General features: G+C 50.8%; 2 protein-coding genes across 5 annotated transcripts in view; one reads left to right on the top strand and one right to left on the bottom strand.

Moving 5' to 3' along the window:
* SPIDR (scaffold protein involved in DNA repair) overlaps positions 1-5,686 on the top strand; it is a 354,441-nt gene extending 348,755 nt beyond the window's left edge. For 2 of the 4 annotated variants that reach the window (XM_079901470.1, XM_079901469.1), the window contains exons 19-20: positions 201-254; positions 4,407-5,686. In XM_079901470.1, the coding sequence (XP_079757596.1) occupies positions 201-254; positions 4,407-4,571 (219 nt within the window). In that variant the 3' untranslated portion in view covers positions 4,572-5,686. Of the gene's footprint in view, positions 1-200; positions 255-2,224; positions 2,387-4,406 lie in introns of those variants that run through there. The other 2 variants (XM_079901471.1, XM_079901472.1) reach the window with 2 other exon arrangements.
* A 149-nt stretch (positions 5,687-5,835) lies between these two features.
* Positions 5,836-6,987, bottom strand: CEBPD (CCAAT enhancer binding protein delta). The gene has a single exon (XM_079901473.1). The coding sequence runs from the start codon at positions 6,884-6,886 to the stop codon at positions 6,116-6,118; it is 771 nt and encodes a 256-aa protein (XP_079757599.1). The 5' UTR covers positions 6,887-6,987; the 3' UTR covers positions 5,836-6,115.
* Between the last annotated feature and the right edge of the window lie 10,315 nt (positions 6,988-17,302).

Here is a 17,302-nt window from a genome sequence, read left to right as displayed (position 1 = left end):
CGGCCGGGCCGGGGTGGCATCTCCTGCTCTTTTCCTGGGAAAGGGGGCAGGGCTCCCCCGAGGGGCCGCAGCCCTCCCCTGTCTGACTTAAGGCTCTGCGATGGAAGCTGGTGGCTTCGAGTCACACATCAGGTCTCGGTGGGGGATCCTTCCGGTGAGCGGGGTGGGGGTCCTGACTCCGCCCGTGGCTGTTCTTGCAGCTGCTGCAGCACAGTATCTCTTCGCTCCTGAGGTTTGCCGCCTGCGAGGACGGGGTAAGTTGGGGCGCCCAGCCCAGGTGCGTGTCCTTACTCTCCTCCCCCGTGTCCCCTGGCTGCAAGGGCCCTCCATGTGCCACATGGAGCTGAGAGTCCGGACTCTCCCGAGACTCGGCTAGGCCTTCTGCTCCCTCTTCTGACTCACGCCCGCGTCTGCTAACAAGATCCTTTCCCTTTTGGAATCGAGGTGGTTTTCTGATCGGTCTTGCAGTAGACATACGAATCTGTCCCCCAGCTTTGATTATGGTAAGTCGGTCTTGAGGTTTCAGGTTAAACCTCCTGCCATGGTTTCACGTTAATAGGACAATTGCCTGAGATGCACGTTTTTCTAAATTGCTGGGTCTCTAGTCTGAGTGCCTGGAAACTTGACTTTCACTTCTCACATCTGCCCTGTTACTGTGGTGAGCTTTGTAAAGAGGTGTGAGGTGTGCTCCTCAAAGAAAGCACCGCCTGAGCACACATACCTTACCTTTGGTCCTCACATAAACGAGAGAGGTCTGTCCTTGTCAGAGCCATTTGAAAGCCCCGCAAGTGGCCTGTGGAATCGCTGAGCCCTGGAGAGAGTGCTGTGTCTGTGCCCTGCTGGGATCCACATCCAGGTGGCAGATATGGGCCAGCTTGTGAGACTGCTGTGAAAGGGGAGGCTCACACTCGCAGAACTTTGTGATGGGTTCCCGAAGCGAAATGCCAGCTCTGATGCCAGCCCGAATTTGGAGGCTCCCAGGCTGCTCTCCCGGCCACTTGCCAGTCCTGTCCCAGCCCGTCCTGGGCTTGGGGTGTCGGGGGAGAAGCAGCCCTTAACACTCTTTCATGTGCACCGGATGTCAGAGTTCGGAGTAAATTGGAATGTGGACAAATCTGTGCACAGAACCTTTAAGGATCCCTGGTCTGACTGTGGTTCCAGCTCTCATTTCTGGCCTCGCGCATCTCTTGAGAGCAACTCGGTGACCCCCGCAGCGCAAACCTTTGTCCGGGGGGCTGCTGCGTGGTGGGGATTGATGTTTGAACCCTGCTGTAGGAGGGCTTATAGACACATGTGCCTGACTGTGTGACAGTCCGTGTCAGTAAGCGTGTGTGATGCCTGGGCACGGTGCTGCCCGCTGTCCCCGTGCTGCCTCACCTCCTCCCCAGCATCCCCGTGGGCGCAGCCCATGCTGCCCGGGAGGCGTCGGGGTAGGCCCGCGGCACGCTCCCTGCCGGATGCAGAGACACTGCAGAGCGGGGCCATCGCTCTGCTCACCACCTGCAGGGTAGCCAGCCCGGGTAGGGCCCGCAGGGGCCTTGTGTGTGTTGCGCTCTCGTGGAGTCCTGCGTTTCACGGGTGGCGAGGCCGCGGTTCCTGGGACTGCGGGTGCTTAGGTGAGGCCGATGGAGTGGGTTCCAAGGTGGGGCTGCAAACGGGCACTAAAGCCGGCAGATCCGGGTCATCGGAGAACACGTTCCTCTGGAGGATGCTGGGGGAGTGCTGCTTAAGAACAGAGCGAAACGAACCCAGCAGAGCGCATGGCTGAACGCCTGGGGACGGCACCCAGAGCACCTGCCAGCCCTGCGGTTACTCAGGCACCTGCCTCCCCTGGGCCCCCAGCTCCAGGAGGGTGGCCCTCAGCCACCTGCTCCATCCAGGGACCTGGCAGGAACCCGCGTTCACGTGTCGCTTCGGGTGGAGGCAGGCTCTGCCTCCCCCACAGTAAAGTCCTCCTGCTCCTCGAGACACAAGAGGCGGGCGTGCGGCCCAGTTGGCGAGCGCCTCGGTGACCCTGCGTGGCTGCTCTGCTGTCAGAGGCGAGGCCGGTAGGACTGGGGGGGCGCCGAGCTCCTAACCCCCCGCTACCGCCCCCCGGTCTATGCCCGGTGGATTCTCAGGCTTTACGCTGACCTGGAGGGAAGCGGACACCTTCCTTCCTACCTGTAGGAGACCTCCCGGGGGCATCGGCCACGAGGCTCATCTGGATTCTGTCGGTTTTCAGGATGAGAAGGTACATCCGCCAAAATCCAGAGAATCAGATGACTTTACACGAGAACCGCGGCTCCACTCCCGGGACAAAATGTGCTGCTTCCGGGCCGGCACACACACGTGCCTTTAAAATAGAGGCACATTTTACACACGTGCGTTCGCATGACCGGCACATGTGAGTTTACTGGTGTGATTGTTTTAACTTCTCCGTCTTAACTTCTCCCCAATATAATGTATAGTGTAATGTCCATTTATAAACGAGACAGTTATTATCAAAAACTGTAGTTGCCAACCCTGACACTTTAAAAAGAGGGTTTCTGCAGACTTTTCTTCCAACGCCAAGGCCCGTGCTCGTACCCAGCCGCCTGGGCCCACACCCACGCGCAGGTGCAGCCCTCAGTAGCCAGCCCGGGTAGAAGCCCTGGGAGTGACCTTGACGTCTTGGCCGCGGGAGGCCTCCCCACTGTCCAGTCGCATCCTCTCCTTCCCTCTCTCTGCCTGCCTGGACGGGCGACTCTCAGCCCTGCTTCACCTGGCGTGCCACCAGGAAAGCCGCAGCTCCCTGCGAGCCACGGTGGGGAGGCCGTGCCTGTCTCGTCCGCGGGAAGACAGCCACGGCGGTGAGCTGGCTTTAGGGCAGCGTCCACATCCCAGACCGATCTGGACACTTACTGCTTCAGAATGAGCCGTCTCAAGGCTCGGTGCCTCCACACCGACTCTGCACACAGACCTGCAGTCTGGACGAGGCTCCATGGGGCAGCAGCTGGTGCCCCAAAGCTGGGCTGGTGTCCCAGGAGGCCCTTCAGTCCCCGGCTGGCTGCTGTGCTCCTGTCGGCTGGGACCTTCCTGGGCTCTGGCCAGACACCCACACGGCCTGGACGCCCTCACAGCATGTGACTGGGTCCCGAGCCGGGCAGAAGATGGGCCCCGGTCCTGACAGAGCCTGGGACACACTCAGTGCCCCTCCCCTCCCACTCTGTTCACGAGAAGCCAGTTGGCCGCCCAGCCTGGACCCAGGGGTAGGGCAGCGAGGTGCCTGTCAAGGAGCTACAGACGTGCCAGCTTTGGCCATGTTGTCTGACACCCGCCCGCCCCCACCGAGTCCCCTCTGCCAAGACACTAATGGTGGAGGGGCGAGTTAGCAGTGAGCTCAGTCACCACAGACGCCCGTCAAGTGTCTGGCACAGAGGAGGGCTGAGAGGTACTCCTGACGTTACTCTGCAAGTGGCAGCAAAGGAGTTTCCGAAAGAACACGTGACCTTCTAGGGCTTCAGTCTCCAAAGACCAATAAACCTCTATTTTCAGCCCCACCCCCAAAAGAAACTGTTCTGAGGTGTGATCCACGGAGGCCAGGAGGGCACAGCACACCTTCCCAGCCTGCTCACCTGGGGCCCCTGCCGCCCGTGGCTCTACATTCCCGTGTAGAGATGAAACTTGCCCACAATTCACCAGTTCCCTAAGACAATTCGTCCAACAATGTGAAGGAAAGGCTTTCTGTGGCATAGGAAGAGGTGTTCAGCTCAGTGCAACTCTGGGAGAAATGGGATCCTGTTAAGGAGGGAAGTTTGGGGCAAAGGAAGTCCTTTGACCAGAAGTGTTGCTCAAGTGGGGAAGTGGGATGCAGCAGCAGGCGTGATGTGTGCCTCCTGCTGGGACGCAGGGCACGGCCCTTCCCATGTGTTTCCCCCCCCAGTTTCTCTCCTAGGACGGCCAGCTGGGAGATGCACATCCTTGCACCCACTAATAAACATCGATCACAGATACTTTTAATGTTCTTGTGTAAAAACTAGCTCGGGGGCTTCCCTGGTGGTGCAGTGGTTGGGAATCCGCCTGCTGATGCGGGGGACACGGGTTTGTGCCCCGGTCCAGGAAGATCCCACATGCTGCGGAGCGGCTGGGCCCGTGAGCCATGGCCGCTGAGCCTGCGCGTCCAGAGCCTGTGCTCCGCAACGGGAGAGGCCACAACAGGGAGAGGCCCGCGTACCGCAAAAAAAAAAAAAAAAAAAAACTCGGCTACCAGAAAAAAGCACTTCCTTCCTTTGCTTTTGCTGCAGCCTGTTCTCTCCTCTGGAGAGGGGTGGAGAGGGGTCATGGGCCGGGGAAGGGCCTAATGCTCTGTCTTTGGTGTCCTTAGCCGATGGGAACAGCACGCCCAGGGATGTTTGCTTTAACCAGCCTGCCTCTTATCCCTGCAGAGTTACGAGGTGAGGAGTGTCCTTGGAAAGGAGGTGGGGCCGATAACCTGTTTCGTCCGGTCCATCACCACCCGCCCGGCCAGCTGCGTGGGATTGGAGGAGGTGGAACTCCTGAGCGAGGGGGGAGCCTCTTCAGCACACGGGTGGCAGCCGCAGGATCCGTGAACTTTACAAAGTGGCTGCCAGTGGTGGTGGTTCTGTAGTTATTTGTTAACTCTAGGCAGAGTGAATGTCCTTTATGATCTTGAAGTGGAACTTCGATTGGGGCAAATGTTAGTAAAATGGCTTTGTAAACTGTAAATCAAAGCACTTCTTTCTGCGATGATATATATTTTTATTGCCTTTCTGCAAATTTAGAAACACGATAGAGCTTAAATAAGCTTGAGGTTTTCATTTTGTATTTACCTTAGACAATAATATAGTAGAAAAAGTTATTTTGTTCTGTAATTCTAAAGTGTTCAAATTTTACAATGATTCAACGTGTTTTTCTTATATTTCTTTTAACATTTCCCCAAAGAATTACCCTGCCGAGTGTAAACCTTTGTCCTCTATCGTCATATTACTGCTCTGCACAGTGTCCAGCCTAAGCGTTCTGCAGCTCAGTATTTTTTGGAAAATGTTCTGGGGAACTATGTCAGAGGTAAAACTGTTTCCCATAAAGTAGAGATAAAGTGACTGGCCTGATGGTAGCTCCTTACGGAGAGACTGACAGGTCTGGTTAGTCCTGCCGGGCACTGCGCAGGACTACGCTGCCGCAGGAGAGCTGGGGAATCGTTCACCTTGTTGGCAGAGATCTGAGTTAAAAGTAAAACCACGGATTAATCTGGACACTACAAAGATTTCGCGTTTCCTCCCTTATGACAGTGTAATAATGACAGGCCACGGTTAACTAATTACATAATATAGACGTAGCAGCCCAGACCAAGGGAGGCTGCCTAGTACCCACTCTCATGGGGGAAAGGCAACGGCTTTATTTATTCGTCCAGATTCAGCCTTGAAGCATTACCAGTACCGGGAAGGTAGCCGATTTTAAGTAGCTTTGTGACCGTCCTTTCCATCTCCTATATGACTTCTGTACTTTATGCACTTTGAAAATCTACTTGAAGCTGTCTACAGGACTGAGGGAAGCGAAAGCAAATCCCATGAAAGCCAGAATGAGTGGGACTGGTTTTCGGATAACCTGAGCCCTCCTCTCCTTGCCCCCGACTCGAGGTGGGACCCGCTCCGGCCGGTTTCCGACACGTTCCCGGGGCGCCTTCCTCCCGAGCGAGTCTCGCTCGGCAAGTTAACCGGCACGTCCGCAGGTGGAGTTTGGCCTGTTGGAGAAGCAAAGCGACGGTCCTTCCAGGAACCCGGCCCCGGGGCGCACACCAGCCAGACGCGCCCTCGCGCCCTCCCCGGCCAGTCCGGAGGGCCGCGAGGGCAGGAATCAAGGTGGGTCTAACACGCCTTTATTCTTACAAATACTGTAAAAATCAGTATAAAAAAGTGAGCATGCTCAGTCTTTTCCTCGTATCTACAGTACAAAGGTTTGTCCGAAAAGTCTCTCTAACGAATGTACCTTAGCTGCCTCCTCGGGCGTAGGATGCAGAGAAGCTGCCGTCACAGTAACTTAGGGTCCACGCGGCAGCTGTCCGAGTCCCGGCCCCGCCCGGGGGTCCGGCACGGCGGTTCCAGGCACTGCGGCCGCAGCCCTCACGCCCCCCGCGTCACCGCGCGTCCGCCGCCCCCGCGCCGGGCAAAAAGGGCGCGCCGGGCAGCTGCTTGAAGAAGCGCCGCAGGCCGGCCAGGTCCCGCGTGAGCTGCTCCACGCGCTGCTGTAGCTTCTCGTTCTCGGCCGAAAGCTCCACCAGCTTCTGCTGCATCTCCTGGTTGCGCCGCTTAGCCTTGTCGCGGCTCTTGCGCACGGCGATGTTGTTGCGCTCCCGCCGCTGCCGGTACTCGGGGCTGCCGCGGTCCGGGCCCCGCTTGCCCGCTGCCTTGTCGCGCGCCGCCCCGGGAGCTGGGGGCGCGGGGCTGCGGCGCGGCGGCTCGGGCGACGCGGGCGGAGTGGGCTGCGCGGCGGCCGCCAGGCTCACCACTGTCTGCGCGCACGCGGCCACCTGCGCGGGCAGCAGCGAGCCGGGCGCGTCGCCGTCGCCCCAGTCGGGCTCGCGCTTGAGCGGTCGCGGCGCGGGGCCGGGGCCCGCGGGGCGCGCGGGGCCCCCGGGCAGCAGCTCCAGGGCGCCCGCCTTGTGGTTGCTGTTGAAGAGGTCGGCGAAGAGCTCATCGTGGCACAGCTCCAGGGTGGGCACGGCGGCCATGGAGTCGATGTAGGCGCTGAAGTCGATAGCGCTCTCGTCGTCGTACATGGCGGGCGCGGCCGGCTCCGCTCCGCGACCCAGCTTCCCCGCGCGGCCGGGCTCGTAGAAGGCGGCGGGCTCCGCAGTCCAGGGCGCGCCGCGCGCCGGGCCGTCCAGGCTGAAGAGCGCGGCGCTCATGGCGGCGTCGGGCCGACGGCGAGCGCGGTCCTCGGGCGGGCCGGGCGCCGCCTTTTCTAGCCGGACTGACGCGCACGCCCCGCCCCGCCCCGGCCGCGGACCGCGGGACCCCCGCCCGCGCGCCTCCCCCGTGCTTCCTGCCCGCCGGCCCGGCCCGCGCGGCGCTGCCGGGAACGACCCTCCCTCGGCCGCGCCTCCTCCTTCCTGCTGGTGGGTCGGGGCCTCTGCGCCCGCGGAGTCGGGGCGGAACCAGAACGGGGCCCGGGCCAGCGCGCGGACTAGGGCCCGGGGGCGCTCCCCCGCGGCTTCAGGGAATTAGGGTCTCGCGGCTTCCGGATGGCGGGGTTGGAGACGCTGCCCCGCGGGGTTCCGCCGGGTCCGGGGGTCGCTCTCCAACCCCGCGCGCCTAGGGCCGGGGGAAGCCGGGAACCACGAGCGCGCGAGAGCTCCGCGCCCCCGGAAAGCCCACGAACGCCCGGGAGCTCCACACTCAGAGCCCCGGGAGCCCCGCGACCCCGACGCTGCTTCCAGGGACACTAGAGCAGTGCCATCTTGCGGTGATGTCTTACTTCAGTCCTGTCTTTAGTTCTAGGCTCTTTTTTTTTTAATGCTGTTCAGTATTATTCCAAAAAGAAGTGCCTTTGGATCCAAAGCAGTGGGGTGGGTCCCCTTTAGGAGGAAAATAAGCTTTATACTAGCAGCTCTGACACGGTGTTAACTCGCTAGCTCTTCACATTGTAAAATGCAGGTAAAGACTGAACTGGCTTTGTTGGTTAACGTTTCCTACAATTTGGGTCAGGCATTTCGGGTCACTTCTATTTTTCACATCACCGTCCCTGTTCGGACCTGGTCTCTGTCCACATCCTTTCTCATTTCGTTGCTTCCCGACACCAAACGCTCCACAAGCTCCACAGTGTTCCAGGGGTGACTTCTGATGACGGCACCATGGTATATACTGAATAGGTTTTCTAGGACAGACATAATACGCTAGAATTACTCAGGAGCCGTGATGTGGATGTCACACGATTAATTATCTATTAAAGGTAAAACCCAGGAACACTTAGAGTGTGGTTCATGCACACCCAGAGGAAAGACATATCTATTTTGGAAGCCATAAAAACACTACTAAAGCCCTCCCCAGTCAGGGATTGCAAAATAAATACACAGAGAACCATATTCTCATGAAAATAACTCAGTGAGATGATTAGTAGATTCAGATGTCAAATTGGGATTGAGCTTGAAAGATGCTACGCCCATCTTTTTTTCAATGTATTAACTAGTAATGATAATGTTTAGATTTAAGAGTTTTCTTCCCTTTTACTGAAAAAGAGAAAGGAGAGGTCGTAGACCAACAAAGTAGAGATTTGTCATGACGTTTAACGGCAAGTGAAAGACTATTAAAAATACAATAAAACAATTTAAAGTTTAGTTCTGTGACAGCAGTTGTCCACAGTCATTTCTTGAATGTCTCCACTTATTGTCTTTTCCTAACTCTACTGTTAATTTATCCGAGATAAATACAAAGTTGGTCATGATTCCTCATTGTTAGGAGTCTTGAGCCTGTGTTCTGAAAACTGTCTAAAGGAAGCAGTCAAATAAGAAAGTATTCCTTAAAAACGTCGGAGCCTTGGATTCACCCGTGTTTATGAGGACGTTGGTATGTTGAGCTTAGTTGAGTTGCTCAAATGCAGCACTTCATGTGGACTTTCTAAACACGTCCGTCCTTTAGAAACTCAGGAGGCTGGATGTGCTCCAGCTGTGGGACACTGTCGGGGTTAGGAAATCGGGCCGGCTCACTCATAACACGAAGGGGCCATACCTCAGTCCTCAAGAGGGACCACTTTCGGATGCTTCATACGGTGCAAGATATGGGGCAACAACAGTTCTCCAAATGAAAGTCTGGAACAGTGAAAATGTTTTTGAGCAATGCCAGTGTCAAGAGGAGGGAAATTGTGACTCTAGCGCCCTCTTCAGATGATGATTCTCAACTATCAGATTAGATACTTTTGTTCATCTTCTGGCTCAGGAATAATTTTAACTGTATGATATGTTCTCATGTGTTTTGTGTCAGACAATAGTGAGGTTACAAATACAGGCTTTTCGGATAAACCTGATTTCCAGTATTTTGTGTGTGTGTGGGAAAGGAAATATGAGGGCCAAAAGAATAAAGCCCCTGGGAATTAGGGTCACACATCCTTGGCAGTGCTTTATAAAGCCTGTGTATTTTACTAAAAGCCTACTGTGATGGGTAGAAAATTCTGCATTCACTTCAGCCTCTGGAATTTAAGAGACAGATCTCCCAGATTACAAAGTAGCCAGAGCTGAAAACAGTTATTTGATTCTGTGAGTCAGCTGTCCAACCTGCCATACAGTTGCACATGTTCCCAGTAATAGAACACAAGGAGGAGCGATTTGCCTTCCCAGCCTGTTATTCCTGTGAAGTGGATTCAGTCTCTCAGGCACACCTGTCAGCCCTGCCACAGCTCATTGGTAGTTTGATAGGAATGGTGCTGAATCTGTAGATTGCCTTGGGTAGTATGGTCATTTTAACAATACTGATTCTTCCCATCTGAGAACAAGGTACATCTTTCCATCTGTTTACGTCATCATCACATTCTTTCATCAACGTCTTACTTTTCAGATTATATGCCTTTTGCCTCCTTAGGTAGGTTTATTCCTAAGTATTTTATTCTTTTTGATGTGATGGTAAATGGGATTGCTTCTTTAATTTCTCTGAGATTTCATTGTTAGTGTATAGAACTGTAGCAGATTTCCATATATTTATTTTGTATCCTGTAACTTTACCAGATTCTTTGGTGAACTCTAAGAGTTTTCTGGTGGCATCTTTAGGATTTTCTCTGTATAGCAAATCGTGTCATTAGCAAACAGTGACAGTTTTGCTTCTTCCTTTCCTATTTGGATTCTTTCTTTTCTTTTTCTTCTCTGATTGCAGCGGGTAGGACTTCCAAAACTACGTTGAATAAAAGTGGTGAGAGTGGGCATCCTTGTCTTGTTCCTCATCTTAGAGGGAATGCTTTCATATCTCATAGTTGAGTGTGATGTTAACTGTGGGTTTGTCATATATGGCCTTTATTATGTTGAGGTCGGTTCCCTCTATGCCCGCTTTCTGGAGAGTTTTATCATAAATGGGTGTTGAATTTTATCAGAATCTTTTTCTGCATCTACTGAGATGATCGTATGGTTCTTCTTCTTCAATTTGTTAACCATGTTGATTTGTGGATATTGAAAAATCCTCGTATCCCTGGAATAAATCCCACTTGATCATGGTGTATGATCTTTTTAATATATTGTTGAATATGGTTTGCTGGTATTTTGTTGAGAATTTTTGCATCTGTGTTCATCAGTGATACTGGTTTTGTGATGTCTTTGGTTTTGGTGTCAGGGTGATGGTGGCCTCATAGAATGGGTTTGGAAGTGTTTCTTCCTCTGCAATTGTTCCTCTGCAATAGTTTCAGAAGGATAGGTGTTAACTCTTCTCTAAATGTTTGGTAGAATTTGCCTGTGAAGCCATCTGGTCCTGGACTTCTATTTGTTGGGAGTTTTTATTTTTTATTTATTCATTTTCTTAAATCTATTGTTTTGGCTGCATTGGGTCTTCGTTGCTGTGCTAGGGCTTTCTCTAGTTGCAGCGAGCGGGGGCTACTGTTCATTGCAGTGTGCAGGCTTGCGGTGGCTTCTCGTGTTGTGGAGCATGGGCTCTAGGCGCATGGGCTTCAGTAGTTGCAGCATGCGGGCTCAGTAGTTGTGGCACGTGGGCCTTAGAGTGCGTGAGCTTCATTAGTCGTGGTGCCTGGGCTCTAGGGCATGTGGGCTTTAGTAGTTGTGGCTCACGGGCTCTAGAACACAGGCTCAGGAGTTGTGGCGCACGGGCTTAGTTGCTCCGTGGCATGTGGGCTCTTCCCGGATGAGGGATCGAACCCGTGTCCCCTGCATTAACGGGTGGATTCTTAACCACTGGGCCACCAGGGAAGTCCCTGTTGAGAGTTTTTAAATCACAGTTTCAATTTCAGTACTTGTGACTGGTCTGTTCGTATTTTCTATTTCTTCCTGGTTCAGTCTTGGGAGAATTTATGAATTCTGGGTTGTCCATTTTATGGCCGTATATTTGCTCATTGTAGTCTCTTACGATCTTTTCTATTTCTGTGGTGTCAATTGTAACTTCTCTTTTTCATTTCTGATCTTACTGATTTGGGCCTTCTCCCTTTTTTTCTTGAGGAGTCTGGCTAAAGGTTTATCAATTTTGTTTAGTTTTTCAGAGAACCAGCTTTTAGTTTCATTGATCTTTTCTGTTCTTTTTTTTAAATATTTTTATTGGAGTATAATTGCTTTACAATGGTGTGTGTGTTAGTTTCTGCTTTATAACAGAGGGAATTAGTTATACATATACATATATCCTTGTATCCCCTCCATCCCCTCCCTCTTGCATCTCCCTCCCACCCTCCCTATCCCACCTCTCTAGGTGGTCACAAAGCATTGAGCTGATCTCCCTGTGCTATGTGGCTGCTTCCCACTAGCTACCTGTTTTACATTTGGTAGTGTATATATGTCCGTGCCACTCTCTCACTTCGTCCCAGGTTACCCTTCCCCCTCCCCATGTCCTCAAATCCATTCTCTATGTCTGCATCTTTATTCCTGTCCTGCCCCTAGCTTCTTCAGAACCTTTTTTTTTTTTAAGATTCTATATATATGTGGTAGTTAGCATATAGTATTTGTTTTTCTCTTTCTGACTTACTTCACTCTGTATGACAGACTCTGGGGTCCATCCACCTCACTACAAATAACTCAATTTCATTTCTTTTTATTGCTGAGTAATATTCCATTGTATATATGTGCCACATCTTCTTTATCCCTTTATCTGTCGATGGACACTTAGGTTGCTTCCATGTCCTGGCTATTGTAAATAGAGCTGCAATGAACATTTTGGTACATGACTCTTTTTGAATTATGGTTTTCTCAGGGTATGTGCCCAGTAGTGGGATTGCTGGGTCATATGGTAGTTTTATTTTTAGTTTCTTAAGGAACCTCCATACTGTTCTCCATAGTGGCTGTATCAGTTTACATTCCCGCCAACAGTGCAAGAGTGTTCCCTTTTCTCCACACCCTCTCCAGCATTTGTTGTTTGTAGATTTTTTGATGATGGCCATTCTGACTGGTGTGAGGTGATACCTCATTGTAGTTTTGATTTGCATTTCTCTAATGATTAATGATGTTGAGCATCCTTTCATGTGTTTGTTGGCAATCTGTATACCTTCTTTGGAGAAATGTCTATTTAGGTCTTCTGCCCATTTTTGGATTGGGTTGTTTGTTTTTTTGATATTGAGCTGCATGAGCTGCTTGTAAATTTTGGAGATTAATCCTTTGTCATTTGCTTCATTTGCAAGTATTTTCTCCCATGCTAAGGGTTGTCTTTTCGTCCTGTTTATGATGTCCTTTGCTGTGCAAAAGCTGTGCCTATTTCCTCTTCATTTGTTTGGTCTGGTGGGTTTTTACCTTGCTCCTTCATCTGCTGTGTGTTTCTCTGTCTTCTCATTTTGCTTAACTTACTGTGTTTGGGGTCTCCTTTTCACAGGCTGCAGGTTCATACTTCCCGTTGTTTTTGGTGTCTGCCCCCAGTGGCTAAGGTTGGTTCAGTGGGTTGTGTAGGCTTCCTGGTGAAGGGGTGCCTTCCTGGTGGAGGGGTGCCTTCTGGTGGATCAGGCTGGATCTTGTCTTTCTGTTGGGCAGGACCACTTCTGGTGGTGTGTTTTGGGGTGTCTGTGAACTTATTATGATTTTAGGCAGCCTCTCTGCTAATGGGTGGTGTTGTGTTCCTGTCTTGCTAGTTGTTTGGCATAGGGTGTCCTGCACCGTAGCTTGCTGGTTGTTGAGTGGAGCTGCGTCTTAGTGTTGAGATGGAGATCTCTGGGAGAGCTTTTGCTGTTTGATATTACGTGGAGCTGGGAGGTCTCTTGTGGACCAATGTCCTGAACTTGGCTCTCCCACCTCAGAGGCACAGCCCTGACGCCCAGCTGGAGCACGAAGACCCTGTCAGCCACATGGCTCAGAAAAGGGAGAAAGAAAGAGAGAAAGGGAGGAAGGAGGAAGGAAATAATAAAGGTATTAAAATAAAAAATAATTATTAAAAAAATTTTAATAAAAAAAGAAAAAACAAATGGACAGACAGAACCCTAGGGAAAATGGTAAAAGCAAACCTATACAGATAAAATCACACAAAGAAGCATACACATACACACAAAAAGAGAAAAAGGGAAAAAAAAAAAAAATATATATATATGTATCATTGCTCCCAAAGTCCACCTCCTCAATTTGGGATGATTCGTTGTCTATTCATGTATTCCACAGATGCGGGTACATCAAGTTGATTGTGGGGATTTAATCCGCTGCTCCTGAGGCTTCTGGGAGGGATTTCCCTTTCTCTTCTTTGTTCTCACAGCTCCCGGGGCTCAGCTTTGGATTTGGCCCAACCTCTGTGTAGGTCGCCGGAGGGCGTCTGTTCTTTGCTCAGACAGGACGGGGTTAAAGGAGCCACTGATTCGGGGGCTCTGGCTCACTCAGGCCGGGGGGAGGGAGGGGTATGGGTGCGGGGTGAGCCTGTGGCAGCAGAGGCCAGCGTGACGTTGCCCCAGCCTGAGGCGCGCCGTGCGCTCTCCTGGGGAAGTTGTCCCTGGATCCCGGGACCCTGGCAGTGGCGGGCTGCACAGGCTCCCCGGAAGGGGGGGTGTGAGAGTGACCTGTGTTCGCACACAGGCTTCTTGGTGGTGGCAGCAGCAGCCTTAGCGTCTCATGCCCGTCTCTGGGGTCTGCGCTGTTAGCCGCGGCTCGTGCCCGTCTCTGGAGCTCGTTTATGCGGTGCTCTGAACCCCCTCTCCTCGTGCACCCCGAAACAATGGTCTCTTGCCTCTTTGGCAGGTCCAGACTTTTCCTGGACTCCCTCCCGGCTAGCCGTGGCGCACTAACCCCCTGCAGGCTGTGTTCACGCCGCCAACCCCAGTCCTCTCCCTGCGCTCCGACCGAAGCCCGAGCCTCAGCTCCCAGTCCCGCCCGCCCCAGCGGGTGAGCAGACAAGCCTCTCGGGCTGGTGAGTGCCGGTTGGCACCCATCCTCCGTGCGGGAATCTCTCCGCTCTGCCCTCTGCACCCCTGCGCCTGCACTCTCCTCCGCGGCTCTGAAGCTCCCCCCGCCAACCCCCGTCTCCACCAGTGATGGGGTTTCCTAGTGTATGGAAACCTTTCCTCCTTCACAGCTCCCTCCCGGAAGTGCAGGTCCCGTCCCTATTCTTTTGTCTCTGTTTATTCGTTTTTCTTTTGCCCTCTCCAGGTATGTGGGGAGTCTCTTGCCTTTTGGGAGGTCTGAGGTCTTCTGCCAGCGTTCAGTAGGTGTTCTGTAGGAGTTGTTCCGCGTGTAGATGTATTTCTGATGTATGTGAGGGGAGGAAGGTGGTCTCCACGTCTTACTCCTCCATCTTGAAGGTCTCGTCTGTTGTTTTCTTCGTCTCTGTTTCATTTATTTCTGCTCTGATCTTTATGATTTCTTTGCTTCTGCTGACTTGGGTTTTGTTTGTTCTTCTTTCTCTAGTTGCTTTAGGTGTAAGGTTAGGTTGTTTATTTGAGATTTTCCTTGTTCTCTGAGGTAAGCTGTATCACCATAAGCTTCCCTCTTAGAACCACTTCTGCTGCGTTCCACAGGTTTTGGGTCGTTGTGTTTTTGTCTTGTCTGCAGGTAGTTTTGATTTCCTCTTTAATCTATTCAGTGATCCACTGGTTGTTTAGCAGCATAGTGTTTAGCTTCCACATGTTTGTGTTTTTTGCAATTTTTTTTCCTGTAGTTGATTTCTGGTCTCTGTACTGTTGCGTTTGGAAAAGATGCTTGATATGATTTCAGTTGTCTTAAATTTACCAAGGCTTATTTTGTGGCCTAGCATGTAATCTATCCTGGAGAATTTTCCATGTGCACTTGAAAAGAATATGTATTCTGCTGCTTTAGGATGGAATGCTCTATATATATGAATTAAGTCCATGTGGTCTAATGTGTTATTTAAGGCCTGTGTTTCCTGATGGATTTTCTGTCTGGATGATCTGTCCATTAATATAAGTGGGGTGTTAAAGTCCCCCACTAGTATTGTGTTACCATCAATTTCTCCTTTTATGTCTCTTAACATTTGCCTTATATTTAGGTGCCTCCCATATGTATATACAATTGTTGTATCTTCCTGGACGATCCCTTGATCATTATGTAGTGTCCCTCCTTGTCTCTTACAACAGTCTTTATCTTAAAGTCGATTTTGTCTCATGTAAGTATTACTACTCTGGCTTTCGATTGATTTCCACTTGCATGGAATACCTTTTTCCACTCCCTCACTTTCAGTCTGTACGTCTCTAGATCTGAAGTGAGTCTCTTGTAGGCAGAATATCAAGGGGTCTTGTTTTTGTGTCCATCAGCCACTCTGTGTCTTTTAGTTGGAGCATTTACTCTGTTGACATTTAAGGTAATCATCGATATGTATGTTCTCACTGCCATTTTGTTAATTGTTTTGGATTTGTGTAGGGTCGTTTTTCCCTTCTTTTGTTCTCTCTCATTTGATGACTAGCTTTACTGTTATGTTTGGTTTCCTTTTTCTTTTTTGGGTACATATCTATTATAGAGTTTGGGTTTGCAGTCACTGTGAGGTTTTGTATAGCAGTCTGTATGTATACATGATTGTTTTAAGTTGCTGATGGCTTAATTTCAAATGCATTTTGAAAACCCTGCATTTGTACTCTCCTCCCCTCCCAATTACTGTTTCTGCTTGCATATTTTATGTCTCATTGTTTTGTGTATCCCTTAACTGCTTACTGTGGAATAGAGACAGTCTTACTACTTTTTTCTTTTAACCTCCCTACTAGCTTGGTGTGTGGAGATTTCCTACCTTCACTGTATGTTTGCCTTTACTGGTGAGCTTTTTCATTTTGTAATTTTCTTGTTTCTAGTTGTGGCCTTTTCCTTTTCACCTAGAGAAGTTCTTTTAACATTTGTTGTAAAGCCAGTTTGATGGTACTGAACTCTTTCGGCTTTTGACTTCTCCATCAAATTTGAATGAGGGCCTTCCTGGATACATTATTCTTGGTTGTATTTTTTCCCCTTTCATCGCTTTAAATATATCCTGCCCCTCCCTTTTGGCCAGTAGAGTTTCTGCTGAAAAACGGGCTGTCAGCCTTATGGGAATTCCCTTGTATGTTATTTCTTATCCTCTTGCTGTTTTTAATATTCTCTCTTTATCTCTTTGTCACTTTATTTAGAGTGTGTCTTGTTGTCTTACTCTTTGGGTTCATCCTGTGTGGCAGTCTCTGTGCTTCCTGGACTTGGGTGACTTGTTCCTTTCCCAGGTTAGGGATGTTTTCAGCTATTATGTCTTAAACGTATGTTCTCAGGCTCTTTCTCTTATCTCCTTCTGGGGCCTCTATAATGCAAATATTAGTGTGTTTGATGTTGTCCCAGAGGTCTCTCAAACTGTCATTTCTTTTCATACTTTTTTTTTTTTGTTCAGTGGCAGTGATTTCCACTACTCTGTCTTCCAGCTCACTGATTTGCCCTTCTGTACTATTGATTTCTTCCAGTGTATTTTTCATTTCAGTTATCGTATTCTCCGTCTGTTTGGTTACTCTTTATGTTTTCTAACTCTTTGCTCAAAACTTCGAATTTCTCACTCTGTGCATTCTTTTCCCAAATTCTTTGATCATCTTTATGATTCTCACTCTGAACCCTTTCTTGGGTAGATTGCCTGTCTCTACAACACTTAGTTTTTCTTCTGGGGTTTTTTATCTTGTTCCTTCATCTGGAACATATTCCTCTGCTACCTCATTTTGTCCAAGTTGCTATTTGTATTTTTATGTTTGTGGTAAGTTACTTACATTTCTCAACCTTGGAGAAGTGGCCCTCTGTAGGAGACATCTTGTGTGTCCCAGCAGTGCACTGTCCTGCAGTGTCCTCCCATTACCTGTATGTTCTAAGGGTTCCCCTAAGAGGGCCGCATGGGTCCTTCTGTTATGGTGGGCTGTGTGGGTGGTCTGGTGGGCTTGGTTGGCCCCTTGGTTGGTTGGTTGCCAGGACCTGCCTTGTGCAGAAGCTGCTGGCTGCCGTTTAGCGGGGCCTGGTCACGAGGCAGCTGGCTGCAGAACCCTAAGGGGCCCTGAGGCTAGTGCCGGCTCAGTGATGGGTACAGTCAGAGTCGCAAAGATTTAGGCCTGCCCATTGGAAACGGGCAGAGTTCACCCAATGGCAGGTGAACCCAGGTCCTGAGGTTAGTGCTGGACTATTGGGGTGGGGGGCAGGGGGGCTCCTGGTTCGTCAGTCACACAGTTAAGTATGCGGTGCAGGGTATGCATTGGCCTGTTGGTGGACAGGGCTGGGGCCAGATGG

This window comes from Stenella coeruleoalba (assembly GCF_951394435.1).
Source record: "Stenella coeruleoalba genome assembly, chromosome: 17".
Classification (NCBI taxonomy): domain Eukaryota; kingdom Metazoa; phylum Chordata; class Mammalia; order Artiodactyla; family Delphinidae; genus Stenella; species Stenella coeruleoalba.
This window is presented reverse-complemented; position numbering and strand designations above follow the sequence as displayed.

Excerpts from the sequence above, each read along its gene's own strand:
- CEBPD (XM_079901473.1), bottom strand. The coding sequence starts at position 6,886 with ATGAGCGCCGCGCTCTTCAGCCTGGACGGCCCGGCGCGCGGCGCGCCC.